Source organism: Triturus cristatus, chromosome 3_2, assembly GCF_964204655.1.
Source record: "Triturus cristatus chromosome 3_2, aTriCri1.1, whole genome shotgun sequence".
Taxonomy (NCBI): domain Eukaryota; kingdom Metazoa; phylum Chordata; class Amphibia; order Caudata; family Salamandridae; genus Triturus; species Triturus cristatus.
Genome location: NC_140584.1, coordinates 166330610 through 166349013, shown reverse-complemented (window position 1 = coordinate 166349013; position 18404 = coordinate 166330610). Strand labels below are relative to the sequence as shown.

The 18404-nt window shown below is 46.8% G+C and overlaps 1 protein-coding gene across 7 annotated transcripts in view; it reads left to right on the top strand.

Annotated features, from left to right (window-relative positions):
* The window catches only part of RNF214 (ring finger protein 214), a 188224-nt gene that overhangs the window by 97079 nt on the left and 72741 nt on the right, over positions 1–18404 (top strand). For all 7 annotated transcript variants that reach the window (XM_085647443.1, XM_085647447.1, XM_085647444.1 and 4 more), the window contains exons 6-7: positions 11231–11370; positions 12475–12543. In XM_085647443.1, coding sequence (XP_085503569.1) covers positions 11231–11370; positions 12475–12543 — 209 coding nt within the window. The remainder of the gene's footprint in view (positions 1–11230; positions 11371–12474; positions 12544–18404) is intronic.

Sequence of the window (18404 nt, the reverse complement as noted above, 5' to 3'; positions counted from 1 at the left end):
AACTTTTTTTTACTTTTTAAATTATTTTTATTGCAGGAATCAGTAAATCGTTACATAATCGGCCAGCATTACATCTCAAGCCGGAGCATTGAAACAAAACCCTCCGTCCCCCTCCGGAAGTTGCTTACACAGCCATTCAGCCCACAACCCTGGGGTCGGGCGGCGAAATTCCATGGGGGCTCAGGAGGCTGTCGGGGTTGGCCCGGAGGATCCGTTGTCCTTCATCTGCTTTTCTAAACAAGCCTATAACTCCAAAAAAAAACCCCACCCTCAAAACCCCCCAATCCCAAGAAAACCCTCCCCCCCCCCCCCCGCCATCAGCGCGCGGCATCAACCGCAACCGGATCTTCTAGGGGACCCATGGGGAAAGCAATAAAGCTGAGAAGTGCAACCGTCTAACGGGACTCAGGGTGCGCCGCTTCCTCACGTTCGGCATCGCCGGGGGCGCAATACTCCCTAAGGGCCTGCACGAGCATCTCCCACTCCAGCGCTGTCTCCTCGGCCTTCTCGTTACGCTGCCTCCAAGCTAACTGGTATCTAAGCGTACTCTCCCCCGCCGCCCACTTCAAAAATTCGCTGTGCCACCGGCTCCCTGTCGGGCCGGTCCGTGCCTTCCAATTCCTGGTCACCTCCCGTTTAGCAAGGAGCAGCCCCAAATCAACGAATTTACTAGATATTTTATTCTTGGGGGTATGAGGGAACCAGTGCAGGAGACCCACCGCCGCATCCAACGAAAGGGATCTCCCCGTCGTTTCCTCCAGGGTCTTCCCCACTTCCTCCCAATAGGCCGACAATCCCGGGCAGGCCCACAGCATGTGGAGAAGGTCCGCCTCCTGGGCCGGGCACCTGGGGCACTCCGCCGAGGCCGCAGCAAAATATCGCCTGATTTTCACCGGGGTCAAATATGCTCTATGGAGCACATAATAGTGGACTAATTGAAAGCGGGCGTGGCGTGTGCCCTTCCAGGCTCGCCGCACCAGCTGAGCCCAGTTCGTCTCCGGGATCTCCTTGCCAATGTCCTCCTCCCATCGGTTTCTCAGGGTGGTGAGGGGAGCCAGCCCCTCATTGAGCAGTCTACCGTAAAGGCAAGTGACCGCCTTTACCGTGCCCGCGGACATCATCACGTATTGGCACACCGGGGATAAAAGGGGTTCTGTCTGCCCGGACCTCCAGTGCGCCTGGATCGCTCGAACAAGGGCCGAGTGCAGCAAAAAGTCGCCGCGGGGAATCCCGAAGCGATCAATGAGCTCCTGGAATGGCAAGATCGTCCCGTCCTCGTAGAGATCACCGATGAGCTGCAGACCGGCGTCCTCCCAGGTCGCCAACCGCGACCAATCACCCCCATGGGGCAAAGCCGTTAGCATCCCCAGCGGTATTTCGGGTGCATACGGTGTTCGCTGGTGGCCCCGGGCGTGAGCTCGGTTCCAGCACAGGCGAACGGTCCGCTCCTCCATGGACAAGTCCTGCAAGGCCAATCGTTGCCTCATCACTATGAAGGAGAGAACATGCCTGGCCATACCCGTTCCCCTCCTGTCCTCGGGGCCCCGGAACTCCCGAGCGATCTCCTGGGTGAAGGTCTGGAGCTGCGCCGCTAAGTAATACTTTTCGAAGTCCGGCGCCGCAAGCCCACCCTCCTCCTTCGGCCTCATCAGGGTCTTGAGGGCCACCCGCCGGCGGCCCGAGCCCCAAAGGAATCCGACTATCATTGACCGTAATAGTCGAAACGTGGTCGGTGGGATCCAGATCGGTAGTGTCCGGAAATAATATAACAACCGGGGGAGCGCCACCATTTTAAGCAGAGCAATCCGCCCTGCCACCGAGAGCGGCAGCGTGGCCCAAAAGCCCATACTGCCTCGAAGTGCCCGGATGCCCCGGGCAATGTTCCCATCGAGGAGGCCAGAAGGTTCATGGTAAACATACACCCCTAGATATTTGAAGCAGTCGTGTTCCCATCTAATCTCCCTACTTAAGGCAGGTGTAGGGGTGCCCCTGCGAATCGGGAAAAGACAAGTCTTAGTCCAATTCACTCGAAGGCCCGAGACCTCCCCAAACTCCGTGAGCGCCGTCGCAGCTCCATGTAGGGCAGCAAGCGGGTCTTCTAGGAAGAGCAACAGGTCGTCTGCGTATAGTGAGACGTAGTGCGGGCCCGACAGGGTCCACAGGCCCGCGTAATGAGCTCCCGACCGGAGATGCAACGCAAGAGGCTCCACCGCCAGCGCAAAGAGCAGTGGGGACAGCGATCAGCCCTGCCTCGTGCCCCGTTCCACCGGGTATCGTGAGGAAATCAGCGGTCCCGCCCGAACCCTGGCTGACGCCGAGGCGTACAGCACCCTGGTCCAGCTGACGAAGCCCTCCCCGAGGCCGAACCTCCGCAACACAGTGCAGAGGTAGTCCCATTCCAGGCTATCAAAAGCCTTCTCTAAGTCCACTGATAGGACAACCGGGCACGGGGCGTCCACAAGCGGTTCCCCAAGCAAGCGGCACAATCTGCGAATGTTCATGGTCGTGTTACGCCTGGGGATAAAGCCAGCCTGGTCCTCATGCACTAAGGAACTCATGTGCCCAAGCAGCCTCGTGGCCAAGATGCTGCTCAGTATTTTATAATCCACCGTCAGCATCGATAAGGGACGGTAGGACCCCGGATCGGATGAGTCCCTGCCGGGCTTGAGGAGCGGGACCACCAATGCCTCACACATCGAGCCTGGAAGGCGCCCCAGCCTCCTCGCCTCTCTATATACCACCAACAACCTAGGGGCTAGGAGATCGGCATAGGCCGCATAGAACTCTACAGGAAGCCCGTCCAGGCCCGGGGTCTTATTTCTCGCCATCTTTTTAATGGCGCTACGGATCTCTCCCAGTTCTATGTCGGCCCCCAAGGTTTTCGCCACCTCCTGCTCCATTGTTTGAATCTCTAGGGGCCGCAAATAGTTATCTAGCAGGTCAGGGTCTCGGACAGAGCGACTGCGGTACAAGCGCTCATAGTATTGCCGGTAGCAGCTCAGAATCGCAGGCTGAGTATACACCAGGGTTCCGTCTGCCCTACGCATGGACGTCGTCAGTGAAGTCTGCCGCGTAGGGTTGGCCAGCCATGCTAACAGCGCGCTCGACCTATCCCCCTCTGCGATGGACCGAACCGTATAGGCTTTATAGTCAAAACAGCGGAGCCGTTCGACCTCCGCTGCCACCGCCTCCCTCGCCTCCGCCGTGCGTGCCCGTAAGTCTGGGCGCCCTGGGCGGCGTAATTCCAACTCGCGGAGTTTCCGATCCGCTGTCTCCAGGTCTGCGAGGATAACTCGCCGCACACCGACCTGTTTAGATATGCAGTACCCCCTTACCACCACCTTAAAAGCGTCCCACTCTAACGCTCTCGTGCTCGCGGTGCCACCGTTGGACGCGAAGTACTCCGAGATCGTGTCACCTAGGTCCGCCTTGAAGACACTGTCCTCAAGGGTCTCGGGACGCAATTTCCAGGTGGGCACCGCAGGCACCCCAGGAAACCAGCGAAGGTCCAACAGGAGGGGGTTATGATCAGAAATGGTTCTGGTCAAATATTCAGACCGGACCGCCGCCGAAACCAATTCGGGCGAACCAAGAAATCCGTCCAATCGAACGTGCAATTCATGGAGGCTCGAGAAGTAGGAGTAGTCCCTAGTTGTGGGGTGTTGCGCCCTCCAAATGTCCGTTAGACCCCAGTGAGTCTGCCAGTCCCGACGGTCCCTAGCCAAACGACGAACCGGAGAATCAGGGAGGGGTGGGTGCGAGCGGTCATTGTCTACATCCACTACGGAATTGAAATCTCCACCCAACAGGATGGGCCCGGAGAGGCAGTGGGCCAACGAGCCCGATAACCTGGAAAGGAAGGCAGTCTGGTTGACATTAGGAGCATACACACAGCAAACGTTTAGGTCTCTCCCTCCCAAAGTCCCCGAAATGGCCACATAGCGCCCCTCTGGATCTATCACTGTGTTCGTGACCTGGAAGGGGACCCCAGCCCTAACCCAGATCAGCGCCCCTCTGGCATACGCGGAGTACGAGGTGCAAAAGACCTGCCCTCTCCATCTACGCTGTAGCGCCGCCCCTTCCGCCTTGTTCAGATGGGTTTCCTGCAGCAGCGCCATTTGTATCCCCCTACGCACTAAATAAGCGTGGACCTTGTGACGCCTGGACATTGTATGAAGCCCCCGTACGTTCCAAGTAACACATTTCAGATTGGCAATCTCAGCCATTATCCCATATCAGTCTCGCAAAGTCTCCCCAGCTGGGTCCCAACCATAAAAGGACATCGATCCTCATAGCACTGATGGCGGCCATTGTCCCCAACCAAAACTGAACAACCCAAATATTAATCAACTCCCCATCCACCCTCCCCAGAACAGGACCCAAATAGCATCGTCTAGTTCCCATCCAAACCACACTCACCAACAACCCACTACACCCTACTAATCCTGCAGTCGCCACCACAGAAAGGCCTTAAGGGCCAGGTGCGGGCCGGACGGAGGCAATGGGCCCTCGTCGCCCAGGCCACCAGGACTAGAGCAAGCCCACAACAGTGTCACGAAAAGACCCCCTGGAGGCCAGTCCAGGGCACCCCGCCCATCCTACCCCGGTAGACAGCAACTCTTACCGTCACCCGCCATCCCCCCGCCGGGCCCCCACCCAAACTGAAGAAGCACACCCTGTTACCCCTGTCCATCCAGTATGTCCTCCACCGATTGTGGTGTGATCTCCGGCGTATGGCCACTGTCCGGTACAGATCCCTCGGAGTCCGTTGAACCCCCCTCGTCACCCGGGACCCCTTCCTCCATCGTGGCATCGTCCCGTGACCCAGACAGCGCCGTCAGCACCTCCAGCACTCCCCTCCGCTCCGTCGATGTCTCCACAGTTGAGGGACCCCCCGATCGGCCTCCGCGACCTCGAGTCCTCCTGGATCTCCGGCTCTGCCATCCGTCGAGGCGAAGAGCCGGGTCCACCTTTCCCCGCTCTATAGAGTTCGAGCCAGTGACAAACGTCCTCTGGGGTGTCGAAGAACTGGGTTTTGTCATCGACAATTACGCGGAGCCTCGCCGGGTAGAAGAGCGAGTACTGGATACCCTCACTCCGGAGCTCGCGCTTGACCGCCAGGAAGGAAAACCGTCTGCGTTGGGTTTCATAGGTGTAATCCGGGAAGATGTTCACCTGACTGTTCGCCACTTTGAATGGTCCATTATGTCTGGCGGCATTGAGGATCAGGTCCCTATCCCTGAAGTGCAGCAACCGCGCCACCACCGGCCGCGGGGCACGGCCCTGCTGCGGCGGCCTCGCCGGGACTCTATGGGCACGCTCCAGAGTGTAGAAGGAGGACAGACCCTCCGGGGCCACCGTGTCTCGGAGCCAGGCCTCCAGATACGCCACCATGTCGCCATCCTCGACCTTTTCCGGCAGGCCAACCACACGAATGTTGTTCCTCCTGTTGCGGCCTTCTGCATCCTCCGCTCTCTGCTCGAGGACCGTGATCCGGGATAAAGCCTCCTTCACTTCCGCGGCCAGGGTGCGCTGCGCCGGCTCCAAGGTTTTCACCGAGCCCTCCACTTCCTTGACCCGGTCCGATAGTTTGCCGTGGTCCGCTCTGAGGAGACCCAGGCTCGTCGCCACCTGGGCAATGTCCTGCTGGAGGGCCGAGCGCGTGGTCGCTATTGCCTCCAAAACGCGGTCGAATTGCTGCTGCAGAGGTGCACCGCCGGCCTCCTCTGGGCCTCCGCGTTCCTCCTTGTCCTGGGTCTCCAAGTCCGAGACGACCGGGGCAGTCCCCTTGGCACCTCTAGGTTTCCCCATGTCGCCGGCCGCTCTCCGTCCGGGTCCCGGAGCAGGCGTCCCCGAGTGTCGGCACCGGCTACGACTCCCTCGGGTGCTAGGCCTCAGGTCAAGTGCCGGAGATCTCCGTCTCCAGGGCCCGTTGGATCGTCCCAGCCGCGGCCCGTGCCACCACCTTGCCGTCCGGGGGCACCGTGGAGGAGGCGGGGACAATCGTCGCCGGGCCGGGCAGGCCCACACGGCCGACCGAGTGTCACCAGCTCTACCGGATGACTCGCGGCTCCAAAGGGTTGCGCCTCCCATGGGAGTGGGTCAGCCAGGAGAAAGTAGCCAAGTACGATGCAGGGAGTGGGGCCACCGTCGGGATCTCCAGTTGTCCCAGCGTGGGATCCGCTATGGTGTGGGCATCCGTTCATCCGAGTGCAATCCCCAGTAGAAGAGACCACTCTGACCGATGTCCAGTTTCAATCCCCACCGGGAGACCACCGAGCAGGGGGCGCCCCGCCGTCAGCGACGATCCTCCAGTCTATCGGATCCGGCCAAGGGGACAAAGAAGTCCGGGCGCCATGTTGGGTCACACTCCGCAGTTCCCTTAACTGCGATTTTCACCGGGTCACCGCTCGTGCCGATCACGCCGGGGGCCCCGGCAGGTCTCCGTCGGGCCGGTCACCAAAATGCGGGGGTCGGGGTGCCCCGTAGCCGCCGATTTACAGGATAATCACGGGCTCAGTCCCGGAGCCGAGCTCTCAGGCGACCATCGCCATCGGCGCCCAAGCCACGCCCCTCAACATGCTAGTCTGCTAACTCTTTAAGCCATGTTTTGTGAAGATCTATTCACGGGAAGACAAGTTAAGAGTGGGATGAAAAAAGTGTATCCTGTCCCATTTTAGCAACCATAGGACATTTTGTTGAAAGACAGAGTAAAAACTGCTGAATGGGTTTACAACATACTTGGCATGAAAGTTGAACTTTACTCAGAAAGCATGCTTTTATTGATTTGATGTAAATGTATTCAGTAGTTCTTGAGATATTCACATTTATAAAGGCGCCATGCAGGATTTAAAGGGTTAGCACATTTGTATTCCTTGTCAGTTTAAAAGCCATTTGTTAATGTGATTATAACCCTTTGATGAATATTTGAAATTTGGCAGACTCTCAGCACATTCAGATTACTGGTCATATTTTTTAGTTTGTGCATATCCGTAAAAGGGGAACCGAGTTGAAAAAAGCTTGGCGGGCAAAAAAGTGTTAATTTGCTAATAGGCTTGGCACTGTGTGATGAATCTGCACAAAATTTGGTAGAAGCTAGGAAGGATTAATTTTCTATTTGTGTGTACATTTTGTGCAAATCCATAAAAGGGAGAGGATGGGTGAATATGGTATAATTAAAGGGTTAGTGGGTCAATAACATTTTCATTTGCATAGAACTTTGGCGCTGTTTGATCAGTCTGTCCAATGTGGCAAGCAGTTTGCAAGCAACACCCAGTACAGGCAAATTAGGTTTTGTGTAAATCCAATCTAATCCAGGTGGTGGTGGGAGTAAAAGAAGGGGTCCAAATATTTTTGATTTACTAATAACTTGGTTCCGTTTGATAGATCTGCATGAAATTTGGCAGAGACTTACAATGTTTAGCCTATTCTTGTGTTTTTTTAATTGCATGACAGTCTATTGGGGAATGGGGGGTGTCAAGGAAGATTTAATTAGCTGATACATTTTGTACTGTTTGACGAATCGTTTTGAAATTCGTCATTCAGCAAAATAAACCCAAATGCAAAGCCAGCAGGTCCTGCTACCACTCTCCTTTGTGTTCAACCTAAGTTGATTCGGTACTGGCCGAAGGCAGGGCACAGTGCAGAATAGGTCCAAGGCAGATAATTGTGGTACATTATAAAAAGACAAACTAGAAAACACAGTGAATGGTCAGTTTGGTTCCACAAACACCAAAAAACGAAAAGCCCTGATATTCGCCAGTTATTGTGTGAAACGCACACCAAACCTCACACTCCTGCCATGCTCCCTACACCCTTAGCCAATAGAATGTTACAAAAAAAAGGCTGTCTACTAAGAATAATTCATTGCGGGGACATGATTTACGCTGCAAGTGGTGAATTTCAGGTGTTTTCTTTTCAGATTTATGTTCGCTGAAATATAGCTGACCTTTTTTTTTGATAAACAAGTTTTATTGTTTTAAACAATATAGCTGACCTTTAACTGTGTTTTTCCCCAGTAAATATACATGTGTATACATATCTATGCCATGTGTATGAAAATTAATTTGGCCAAAACAAACATGTTTTCTGAAGCAAATGTACTAATAAACATGCTTTCACACATTTCTTACTACAGTGCACACTTAAATTCTAGTTTATTACTGCAGTACTGCAAAATTGATTGGGGAAAGACATTGGGCACTTCTTCACAAATTGCATGTTAAAATTACTTCACCTAAAAGCAACTCTCCTAATAGTCAGGAGGCTTCTTCTACGTGATTTATTTTATTCCACAAATGTAACCTCTTGCATCCTGGCTTTAATGCCTTTTCAAAAATAAATATATTTGTAAAACAAAATGGCATGGCACAAACCATACGTGCAGATGCATCGATTGTAATTCGCTTACTGTTATAAACCAACATGCCTCTTGCAGGCCTTGGCCGTTGCCAACAGTCGCAATGGTAGTAAATAGCATATTATACGCTCCACATATATTGACTGATAAAACCAAAGATTAAAGTGACGTTATAAATGGGTCCTGGAATAAGATCAGAGCTAACGTTTAAAAACCTAAATCCCTATTAAATTCCCTAGTTACATTTTAGTGAACTAAATATAACTTGCACTCCTGCCATGCACCGCTTATGATCTCACATTTACATCACTCATAGCATGTTAAATGGCATCTCAAGCGACAATATCCTTGATACTGTTATTCAGATTACTCCATAAGCCCTTGCATCATTGAAAAAAGAAAATGTTAGTAAAGTCTCAATAATCAAATTCAGCATATGGTTACTGTGTGTACTTGTGTGGTTGCATAGAAAGGAGTTAGCGTAAGCCCTGGATGCATTTGTGATTGCCTATGTTGAAATTTATATGGTGCACCATTTACAAACCACTAAAGTTTGGGGTGGAAGTAGGTAGTTCACCATGTTAAATAATGGAAAGGCTGAGTGCACCTGATGTGGGTTGCAGAGGCATGTTTCAATGTAGTTTGTGCCTTAAACCAAAGCCTCTTGCAAAACTCTGCGACAAAAGCCAACTCTTCTGTTGACAATAGATTAATTATCCATCAGGGGATGTCTGGACATGTGCCCATGTTAATTAGTTGCGATACAGTGCTACAGACACGTTCTGTGCAACAAGGACAGTTAAAATGTAGTTCTAGAACTTTGCTGAAGATTTTGAGTCATTGCAGATTGTTGAGCAATGTAGAATACATGGGTGACTCACTTAGAGGTGGTTAACTCCCACCGGGATTAGAAGCATTGCTCTAACGTATTATGCCAGTATGCTCATTTCAGGAATGTGTATAATGTGTTTTACCAAACTAAGGGGGTTGTCTATTGGGCCAAATTAAAGGTGTATTATCAGTGGAAAATGCATACTTGTCAACCTCTTGACTTAGAATTGTGGGTCATGCTAAGTCTTTAAGAGGGTGATCCTAGAGTACGAACTCTTTGTTTTGGAATGGTGTTCAAGGTTTAATAAGTCTCGCCAGACCAGCGCATGCTCTGGGTCAAGCGAGACCTAAAAAGGGGATGACCCCATTAAAGTTTATGGAGGCCTTTTGTTGGGTGAATACCGGTATAAAGGGGTAACATGCACCAAATGTGGGCTATTTGAAAGGCATGCTAAGTGTCTAGCATGTGATCACAGTTTATGTCCATTAATACTTGATTGGTGATAGAAACTAAACCACAGGTGTAGTGTGTTGATTACTTTAAGTCCACAAAACCTATACAGGACTCTGTCACGATCACTGGAGGTCATCAGTAATGTAATTTGAGATGTCATGAGTGATTTTATTTAACATGTCATGAGTGATGTAATGAAAGGTCATACGCAGCAGATGATGGGCACGCTAGCTATAATTACTTCACTAAACTATAACTGGGGAATTTCAGTGTTTTTTTTTTAATTTTATTTTTTTATAGGTTGGTACTTGGTTTCAGCCATGCACTGCTCATAATTTCTCACATATTACATCACTGATACGTTAAATGACATCATGGATGGCCTCCTTGGTGACCTCATCCATAATACTTCATTCAATTGTAATTTTGATTTCTCTATTCTTGTGGAAGACAATTTTATTATTGAAATCATCTTTATTATAATTATTTTTTTATAATGAGCAATTTTGGACTTATTTCTTTTTATATGCTGCCTTTGAAATGGTCCTGAATACTTTATCATTGGTTATCTATAGTAATTTTCAACATAATTAGTTGATGGTGCCTGAAGGACATTCTTAAGATGAGCAATCTGTAGGAAGATTATTTTATCTACCAATAACATTGTTACCAAAGATAAGTATGTTTTTCCTTATTCGTTGTTTTGGGTATGGTATTTTGGAGGTGGTGTGCTCCTCTTGACCATCATTTAACAGCTTGAGGACGAGTTTACGTTTTTCTTACTGGTGAACATCTCTGCTAAACTTTCCTTCCTTTGGGTTTTCGGTACCTTTAAACTCAACTGTGTGTGTTCTTCTCTTACTCCCCTTTTGGAACTGGAACTTGTAGTTGCTGCCAACAGGTGGTGCTGTTCTTTGGGCTCTCTTTCTACCATTACACCCCGGTTTAATGTTTATTCGTGGGTGATGTGGCATTTGGGGTAATGTGAGCTCAGTTTTTCTGGTGGTCTTTGACAGATGCAATTATTGTGTACCTTTTTCCAGCTGGAATCTTATGGCTGGTCAGTTCTAAAAGAAAGCTTCACCCATCTCTTCTGCACCCCTTCATCTTGTCTCTTTTGAACCTTGTCTACATGTTGGCTTATATTCTCACTTTGGGATCCCCTGGCTGAATTATGCTGCTACCACCTTTTCTGGCCTCCGACTGGTTTGATAACGTCCTTCTCAGGTCCTGTCCATACCCTTGTGAGCTCATTGGCCACACAAGTACTGGTGATGCTTTCTGCATAGCATGGCACTCTCTAACTTCAGCGCTCCTTGGCCACCATACAGTCTCAGAGTGCCATCATTAACCTATTTCCATTTGTACTCCTGTAGCTTGGCAGTTTTTCTCTAGTTTCTTTTTGCAAGGGTTAAGAAGGCATGGTCCAGTGGGCTTGTGACAAGGCTACTGGTAAAAACAAATTCACGTGTTGTAGAAATAAGCTATTTTCTAGACGAATTTTTTTATTTTAGGGGTGTGCATATGTGGTCGTCTGACGTTCATGTGGCATGTACAGTCTTTCAACCCTATTTTTCTTTTTTCAGGAGATCCTGAAAGGAATACAGGATGTGACCATCAAACGGGAGGAAACCAAGAAGAAAATGGAGCGGGAGAGAAAGGAATTCTCTTTGAAGGAGCCAGATCTGAAGATGGAAACTGAGAAGCTTCGTGAGAAAAACGAGAGGTAATACTTGTGCCTTTGGTTCTTTAGGGCTACTTATAGTCACTGAAAACTAATTTGTTGAATAACAGACAATAAACCCAGACCATGGTAAAATCCCTGTAATTGTTGTTGTGAAAACACTGCAAGTGCTTCAGGAAAAACATTATAGATGCTCCCTGAAACCTTGGGACTGTGCTGGCAAAAACCCTGCAAATGTTACCTGTATATATTTGATCATATCCATCTGCCATGTTGTGTCTGCATACATTTCCAATATAATTGAGTCTTTAGAATTATAATTTTTCCTTCTTTGATTTAAACTGAATATAAAGATTCACACTACTAGGCCATGGATATAAAGTGAAAATTATTTGATATTCTGTGGACCATGATATCATGATATATCAACTTCATCTGAATGAATGTAGAAGTGTGAGTGATCATTCAGATGTATTTTCACAATAATTGATCAAAGGAGACATATTTGCCACTTTATGAATTTTAGTTCATATATTTCATCAAATCCACTGTAAATAGTTTTTCTACATGAACCTACATTTTTGATACCATTAAAATATTTTTATCATAGACTCTGATCTGTGTTTTCTATTTATTAAGTCTATTGTTTGCCTGCAAGTACAACCGTTTCCTAAGTATTTGTATATACATTCATTATACTTTCATATGCCTCCTGGTGTGATTTAACAAGAGCAGTGGTAGAAAGAAATTGAACACTAGATACTAAGCCTTTGGGGGCGTCCTGGTCGCCATCTAGAAAACGGAAAACTACTTGCCTTGAGGATATCACTTGCAATCTCCATAGCACAATTTGCAATGATTGCATTTAAATGTTGGTATTCGAAACCACTCCCCCCAAGACCAGACCACGACTGGAGATGGATTTTGGAAGGTATCACACGCTTTGTTTCGAGGTTGGAGAGCGCCGCATCTTAAATGTTTGCCCCAGTTCTCATTTTTGAAGGAGAAACTACTAGAGAGGTATTTTGTGGTATTCTAACATTCCTATGTAGTGATGCAGAAGCACTTGTTAATGTGTTTCCTTTGTTGCATACACTGTTTAGGCACTCTCTTCTTATATTTCTTACTTTTCTTTGGCCATTGTAGACTATTAAAGGAGCAGGAAGAGAAGGAAAATAAAGTGGTGTCCCTTGTAGCAGAGCAGTCGGAAGAAAAGTAAGGCTTTGTGGAGGGCATACTTTGATTATGAACTACTTTTGTCCCTCTTTTGTATTTCTCCTTTTTATGTTTTCTTGTGGTTCAGCCTATTCCTGTGAAGAACTAGATGCTGTAAATGTCTGTCAAGTTTCCTTCTTGATTGCCTGAGGAAAAGGTGACTTCTAGTGGCATTTGTGCTGCCCTGCAGTTAATAGTACACGTGAAATGTTGCAAATGTCTCCTCAAGAGGTGCTAGTTGAGAAGACAAGGTCACAAATAAGAGAAAGAATGCTTGCCATGCACCCTTTGCTTGTTAATGTTTCTTTTATAAATGATTTAAACAGGAACTGACGTGATAGGAAAAGATACAATTTCATCTTGGATTGAGAACCATAGGCACAAATATTTGGATAGACCACCCTCTTGAAAAGGGCAATTTATAAGGATTAACCATTCTCCTTTCTTCTAACACATGATGTTTATTAGGCCCATGAGAAAGAAGTTTGACTTAATCTGTCTGATGAGGAACACCGCAGGCTTGCTGTCACTTATCTTGTCAGTTGCTCATCGCAATTCACAGCGCACTTTTCTCGATAACCACGACTGTGGATATGCCTTGGCCGATCCGCCCACTGAACATGGGAGTCCTGCAGCAAGCTGCCTGACTAGGTGATAATCGCGCTGTCGTCTTTTAAGCACTAAGCGCTTCTGGAAAGCCCTCTGTATGGATGTAACCACGTGTTCCCCTCTTGAAAATCCACGTGTATCATGATACTACTGGACAAAATGACGAATAAACAAAACAGCACAAAAAAATAAGTATCTTTCCAAGAGCCCTCATTATATAGATTCTTTTTCTTTTTTTTTTTTTTTTTTTTAATATTTATTAGACAACTCCAAAAAAATCACAGACAATGAGATCATCAATAGCGAAAGGAAAAAAAAGAAATAGGAAGCCAAACTTACATCAATGCCGGTACAATCGAAGTGAAAAAAAATGGGAACATAAGAATTCGTATATAATCCAAAATAGACAATAGGAACTGTTGCATTGTAAGAAACTTAGTACCAAGGGTTTATAAATTAATTTGGGACAGCTGCGGTGCACCATAAAGTGACGGGGGACCAAATCTTATCTCCTTTTCTTTTGGACTTAGGGCCCCTAGTTGCGTATATTGCAAGCTCGTGATTATATACAGACAGAAATCTAGAGAGCCACATTTGGAAACTAGGGGCATCACAATTTTTCCATAGAGCAGCAAGAATAATTCTATATATCGCAGTTCCGATGAAAAGGATAGCTTCCTCGTTGGAGTTCAATTTTAGCGTACAATCATATCCAAGCAAGCAAATCGTAGGGGACTCGGGTAATTTATGCCCAAAGATCGCCTCCCAAAATTCCCAGATCATTTTTTTTAATAATGTCAGCTTAGCACAATAATAGAACATGTGGGTTAACGTTGCGGGTCCACAATTGCACCTTGGACATTGATCATTGGTTCTTTTCCCCCATGAGAATAGCTTGGCTGGAGTGAAATAGAGATTATAGATAGTTTTGTAGAGTTGGGACCTCAGATTAGTGGAAAGTAATAGTTGTGTTGACATGGCAAGAACCTTATTGATGTCTATATCTGAGTTATCGAGCCTATTTACCCATAGTAGTTCTGTCTGTATTATATCATCTGGTGAGTTCTCTTGTAGAAACGTGTAGATCGTGCCGATTCTGGAAGAAGGACTGGTGGTGGCTTCAATAATAGGGCTTCTAGTCCAGATTACGTTGTGCAACTGAGAGTTTATAATTGATCTAATTTGGAGAAATTTTAAGTAATCTGTCGCAGGTATATTAAATTGATTTTGGAGAGTAGTAAAATTGGCCTTCATGTCTATACCCAGGAAATCATAAAGGGATATAATTCCTTGTCTCTCCCACCTGGCAGAGATAGCATCATTCATGTTTTGCGGTAATACACATGAATGCCAGAGTGGAGTATATCGACTAAGTCTGGGGATATTCATAAATTTTTTGATTCTGCACCAGACTTTCCATGCCCCGATGACAATCTTGAATTTGACTTTCTTATAGTAACTGGGCTCGAGTTGTCTTAACAAAAGTCCTCTTGCATTATGTCCGAGGGCTAGTTCATATATGGACGGAATATCTAGCTCTTCCCGGTTATCTGCTAGGGTAACCATTGGGGTGAGTTGTTTCAAAAAGCAAGCCCAGAAATAAAGAAGTAGCTGTGGAATTGCAAGCCCCCCTCTGTCAAGTGGAAGAGACAAGTATTTCAGCGATCTTCTGATCCTGCCATTTTGCCAAACGAATTTAGAGAATTGTGAATCCAGAATTTTAATAATTGTATCGTCTACTAGCAAAGGGATAGCACGAAATAGATATAATACTTTAGGAAAAACAGTCATTTTGATAAAGTTCCCTCTCCCTATGATAGATAGCTGCAAACTGTTTACCCTTGTGAGATCTTGGCTAATTGAGTCAATCAGTGGTTCATAATTAATTTTGATAATATTTTGTGCTGTTGTACATATATGGACCCCTAAATATGTTGCTAGTTCTGCCCGTCTCGCATCCACGCACTGTGTGTTTGCTGTACATAATATTATGGTTTTATTTTTATTCAGGGAGTATCCTGAATAGGCACCAAACTGCTGTGTGATTGCCTCTATCTCGGTTATGGCTGTCTCGGGGTCACGTGTAACAATAGCAATGTCATCTGCATATGCTAGGACTTTTGTTTCATATCGGCCTGTCACCACCGGTGTAATCCTGTTACTTTCTAGCATTTTGAGTATCAGAGGATTAATGTAGAGGGCAAATAATATCGGGGAGCACGGGCATCCCTGCCTTGCTCCTCTTGAGATTTGGATGGTGTTAGATTCGCACCCCATAACCTGAAGCTTAGCCCTTGGGTCAATATACATTGCCTTGATTGATTTGATAAGCCCTTGCCCAAAATTGAACCGTTCTAAAATAGCCCACATAAATTCCCATGATACTCTGTCGAATGCTTTTTCGGCATCAAGGAGAATCATTGACATCTGGCCACCCGTTGTTGCAGTGATATCAAATAATGTAATTACTCTACGGATGTGGTCGGTAGTGCCCTTTCCTGGGATGAAGCCATGTTGCCATGGCGTGACCAGATGCCCAATGACCCCCCTGAGCCGATTGGCGAGTATTTTTGAGTAGAGTTTCGAATCTGAGTTTATCAGTGAGATTGGGCGGTAGGAGGATGGAGAATCAGTAGGTTTGCCTTTTTTAGCAAAAATGACAATATTTGTGTCCTGCCATGATGCTGGCGTGTGGCCGTTCCACTGGATTCCGAGAAATAGATCTAATAAAAATGGTAGTATTATTTTACCTAAGACTCGATAGATCTCTAGCGGCAGTTTATCTGGGCCTGCTGCTTTCCCCGGTGCTAGTTCTGCCAGGGCGAGTTCTACCTCGGTTATTGATATTTCTTTCTCCAGATTATTTTTGATAGCATTATCTAGCCTCCTATCTGAGCAAGCTACAAAGTTACCCAAAAATGTATTAATATCCTCTTTATTATACAAGATGTCGTTCTGATAGAGGTTCTGGTAGTAGTGTTGGAAAATGTCGACTATATCTTTAATTTGTGTATAATCTTGTCCGTTTGATTTAATTAAGGAGATAGTGTTTTGAGATGCCTTTTGTCTTGTCCGTAAGGCCAATTGCCTGCCGACCTTTTCGCCATTCTCGTAGAGATTTCTTTGCTGTGTTCTATAAGTTTCAGCAGACTTTTTTGAAATTGCCTTATTTAGGTCGTTTTTTAAGATCAGGATCTGTCGTAGTAGATCTGAGCCATCCGTTTTTTGTGCTAGTGATATGGTATGCGCGGTTTCTAAATTGGCTAGTTCGCCCAATTTCTTAGTGAGCTCAGCGGTCTGTTGTTTTTTGGTCCGAGCTACAAAGCTGATGGTTTCCCCTCTAAGCGAGGCCTTAAAACAATCCCACACTATATTTCTAGGGGCGCTATAGCGATTAATATCAAAATATCCCTGAGCCCAATTCCTGATAAAATCAACATAGTCACTGTTGGCCAGTAGTTTCCTATCAAACGTCCAGACTGAAGGTTTCCTGGTGGTGTTTGTTAGATTGATAGTAAGCACTAGGGCGTTATGATCAGAGACTAACTTAGGATATTTGACGATGTTTGCTGAATTCGAGATATTTCTGGTGGAAAATATATAGTCGATTCTGCTGTATTTATTGTGTGGGTTTGAAAAAAATGTAAACCCCGGATCCCCTTGGTGTTTGAGCAGCCAGATATCGGCTAAATTATGACTCGTAAGGAGTGAATTAACAGCTTTAAACACCCTAGGTTTACGACCATAATACCTATGCCTGCCTAGAGTTTCCCGAACTGAATCTAGTGTGATATTGAGATCGCCAGCCAAGATCAGCGGGCCTGGCCAATCAGCCAATTCTACTTCTAAGCTTTCAAACATAGATGGATCGTCTATGTTTGGTCCATATACAGCACAGATGGTTAGCCCTATAGCAAGCTCAACAATTATCCACCTGCCATGCTGGTCAGTTGCTTGGCGTATAGGGATTCCTAAATATTTCTTACCTAATATCGCCACACCTCGATTATTAGTTGTTTGAGTTGTAGTGGCCAAGATGTTGTACCCCTGTATTTTTAATAGGCTTCGCATTGACCAAGGAAGGTGTGTTTCTTGCAGACAAATAATATCGAATGAATTTTGCGTTACTATCTCAGAAAGCCGCCCTCGCTTACCTCTGTCGTGTAGCCCTGCAATGTTCCAGCTACAGATACTTATCCTCCCCATATAGCTAAGGTTTCAGTCTTTTTACTGGTAATGAAATTTGATTCTAGATTTGTCTTGTAATACCGAAATATTTTATAATGTGTCATGATAGTTCGAGTTCCTTTGTTTGGAGTTGTCAGCATTTTCCCCATTTTGCTCCCTTCCCCGCCCTCCCCACCCTCCCCCCATCTTCCTGCCCCCCCCCCTGCTCCCAACATAAGGCAACAAGACTCAATAAGAGTCCTTTGGTGAGGGACGTGCATCACGCTATCAGGTCCCTGATCGGTCAGCCGCCACTGGCCCCCCACCTTAAATTAATGAATATAATATAATATAATAATGAATATTCCGCAGTGTTTGCCTCCTCTCCCCCAGTTAGTAGTATTCGCATAATTCACATTCACATTATGTTAATATGTTTTGAGAGTGCCTTGAATTGCTTAAATAGCTCAATCAGATCAACTCAGACGTGCCCTAGCTCATATAAAGTTATCAGTCGGAGGCAATCATTTTAGGCTGTCCAAGTATTCTTGTGCCGCTATCTCCGAGACAAAAAATTTCACCTGCCCTCCACATATAACTTTCAGCCGTGCGGGGTTATTCAGGTACACTATTGCCTTTTTGTCTTGGAAGGGTTTTATAAGCTGCCGCAGCCTCCATCTTCTCTCAACGGTTGTATGACAAAAATCAGGACGTGAAAAATAGGTGATATCCTTTGAGGTGCGTTTGGCTTCAGGCCTTGCCTTCTCAAACACTGCCTATCTGAGCAAAAAATTGCCAAAATAAACCAAAACAGCCCTTGGGTATGCACCGGGCTTATCGGGGGTTTTTTGAACAAGAGGCATTCGGTGTGCCCGCTGGACTTCGACGTCCCAATTCCAATTTGATAGCTCTGGCAGAGAGTCTCTAAAAATGTTAACCATAAATGAGCGGATGTCCTCCCCCTCTGATTTCTCAGGTATTCCTAGTATACGCAGGTTGTTTCTGCGCTGACGATTTTCAAAATCCTCCAGTTTCCATCTGATGTCCCCTATCTGCAGCTCGTTTGACTCCACCCGCTCTTGGAT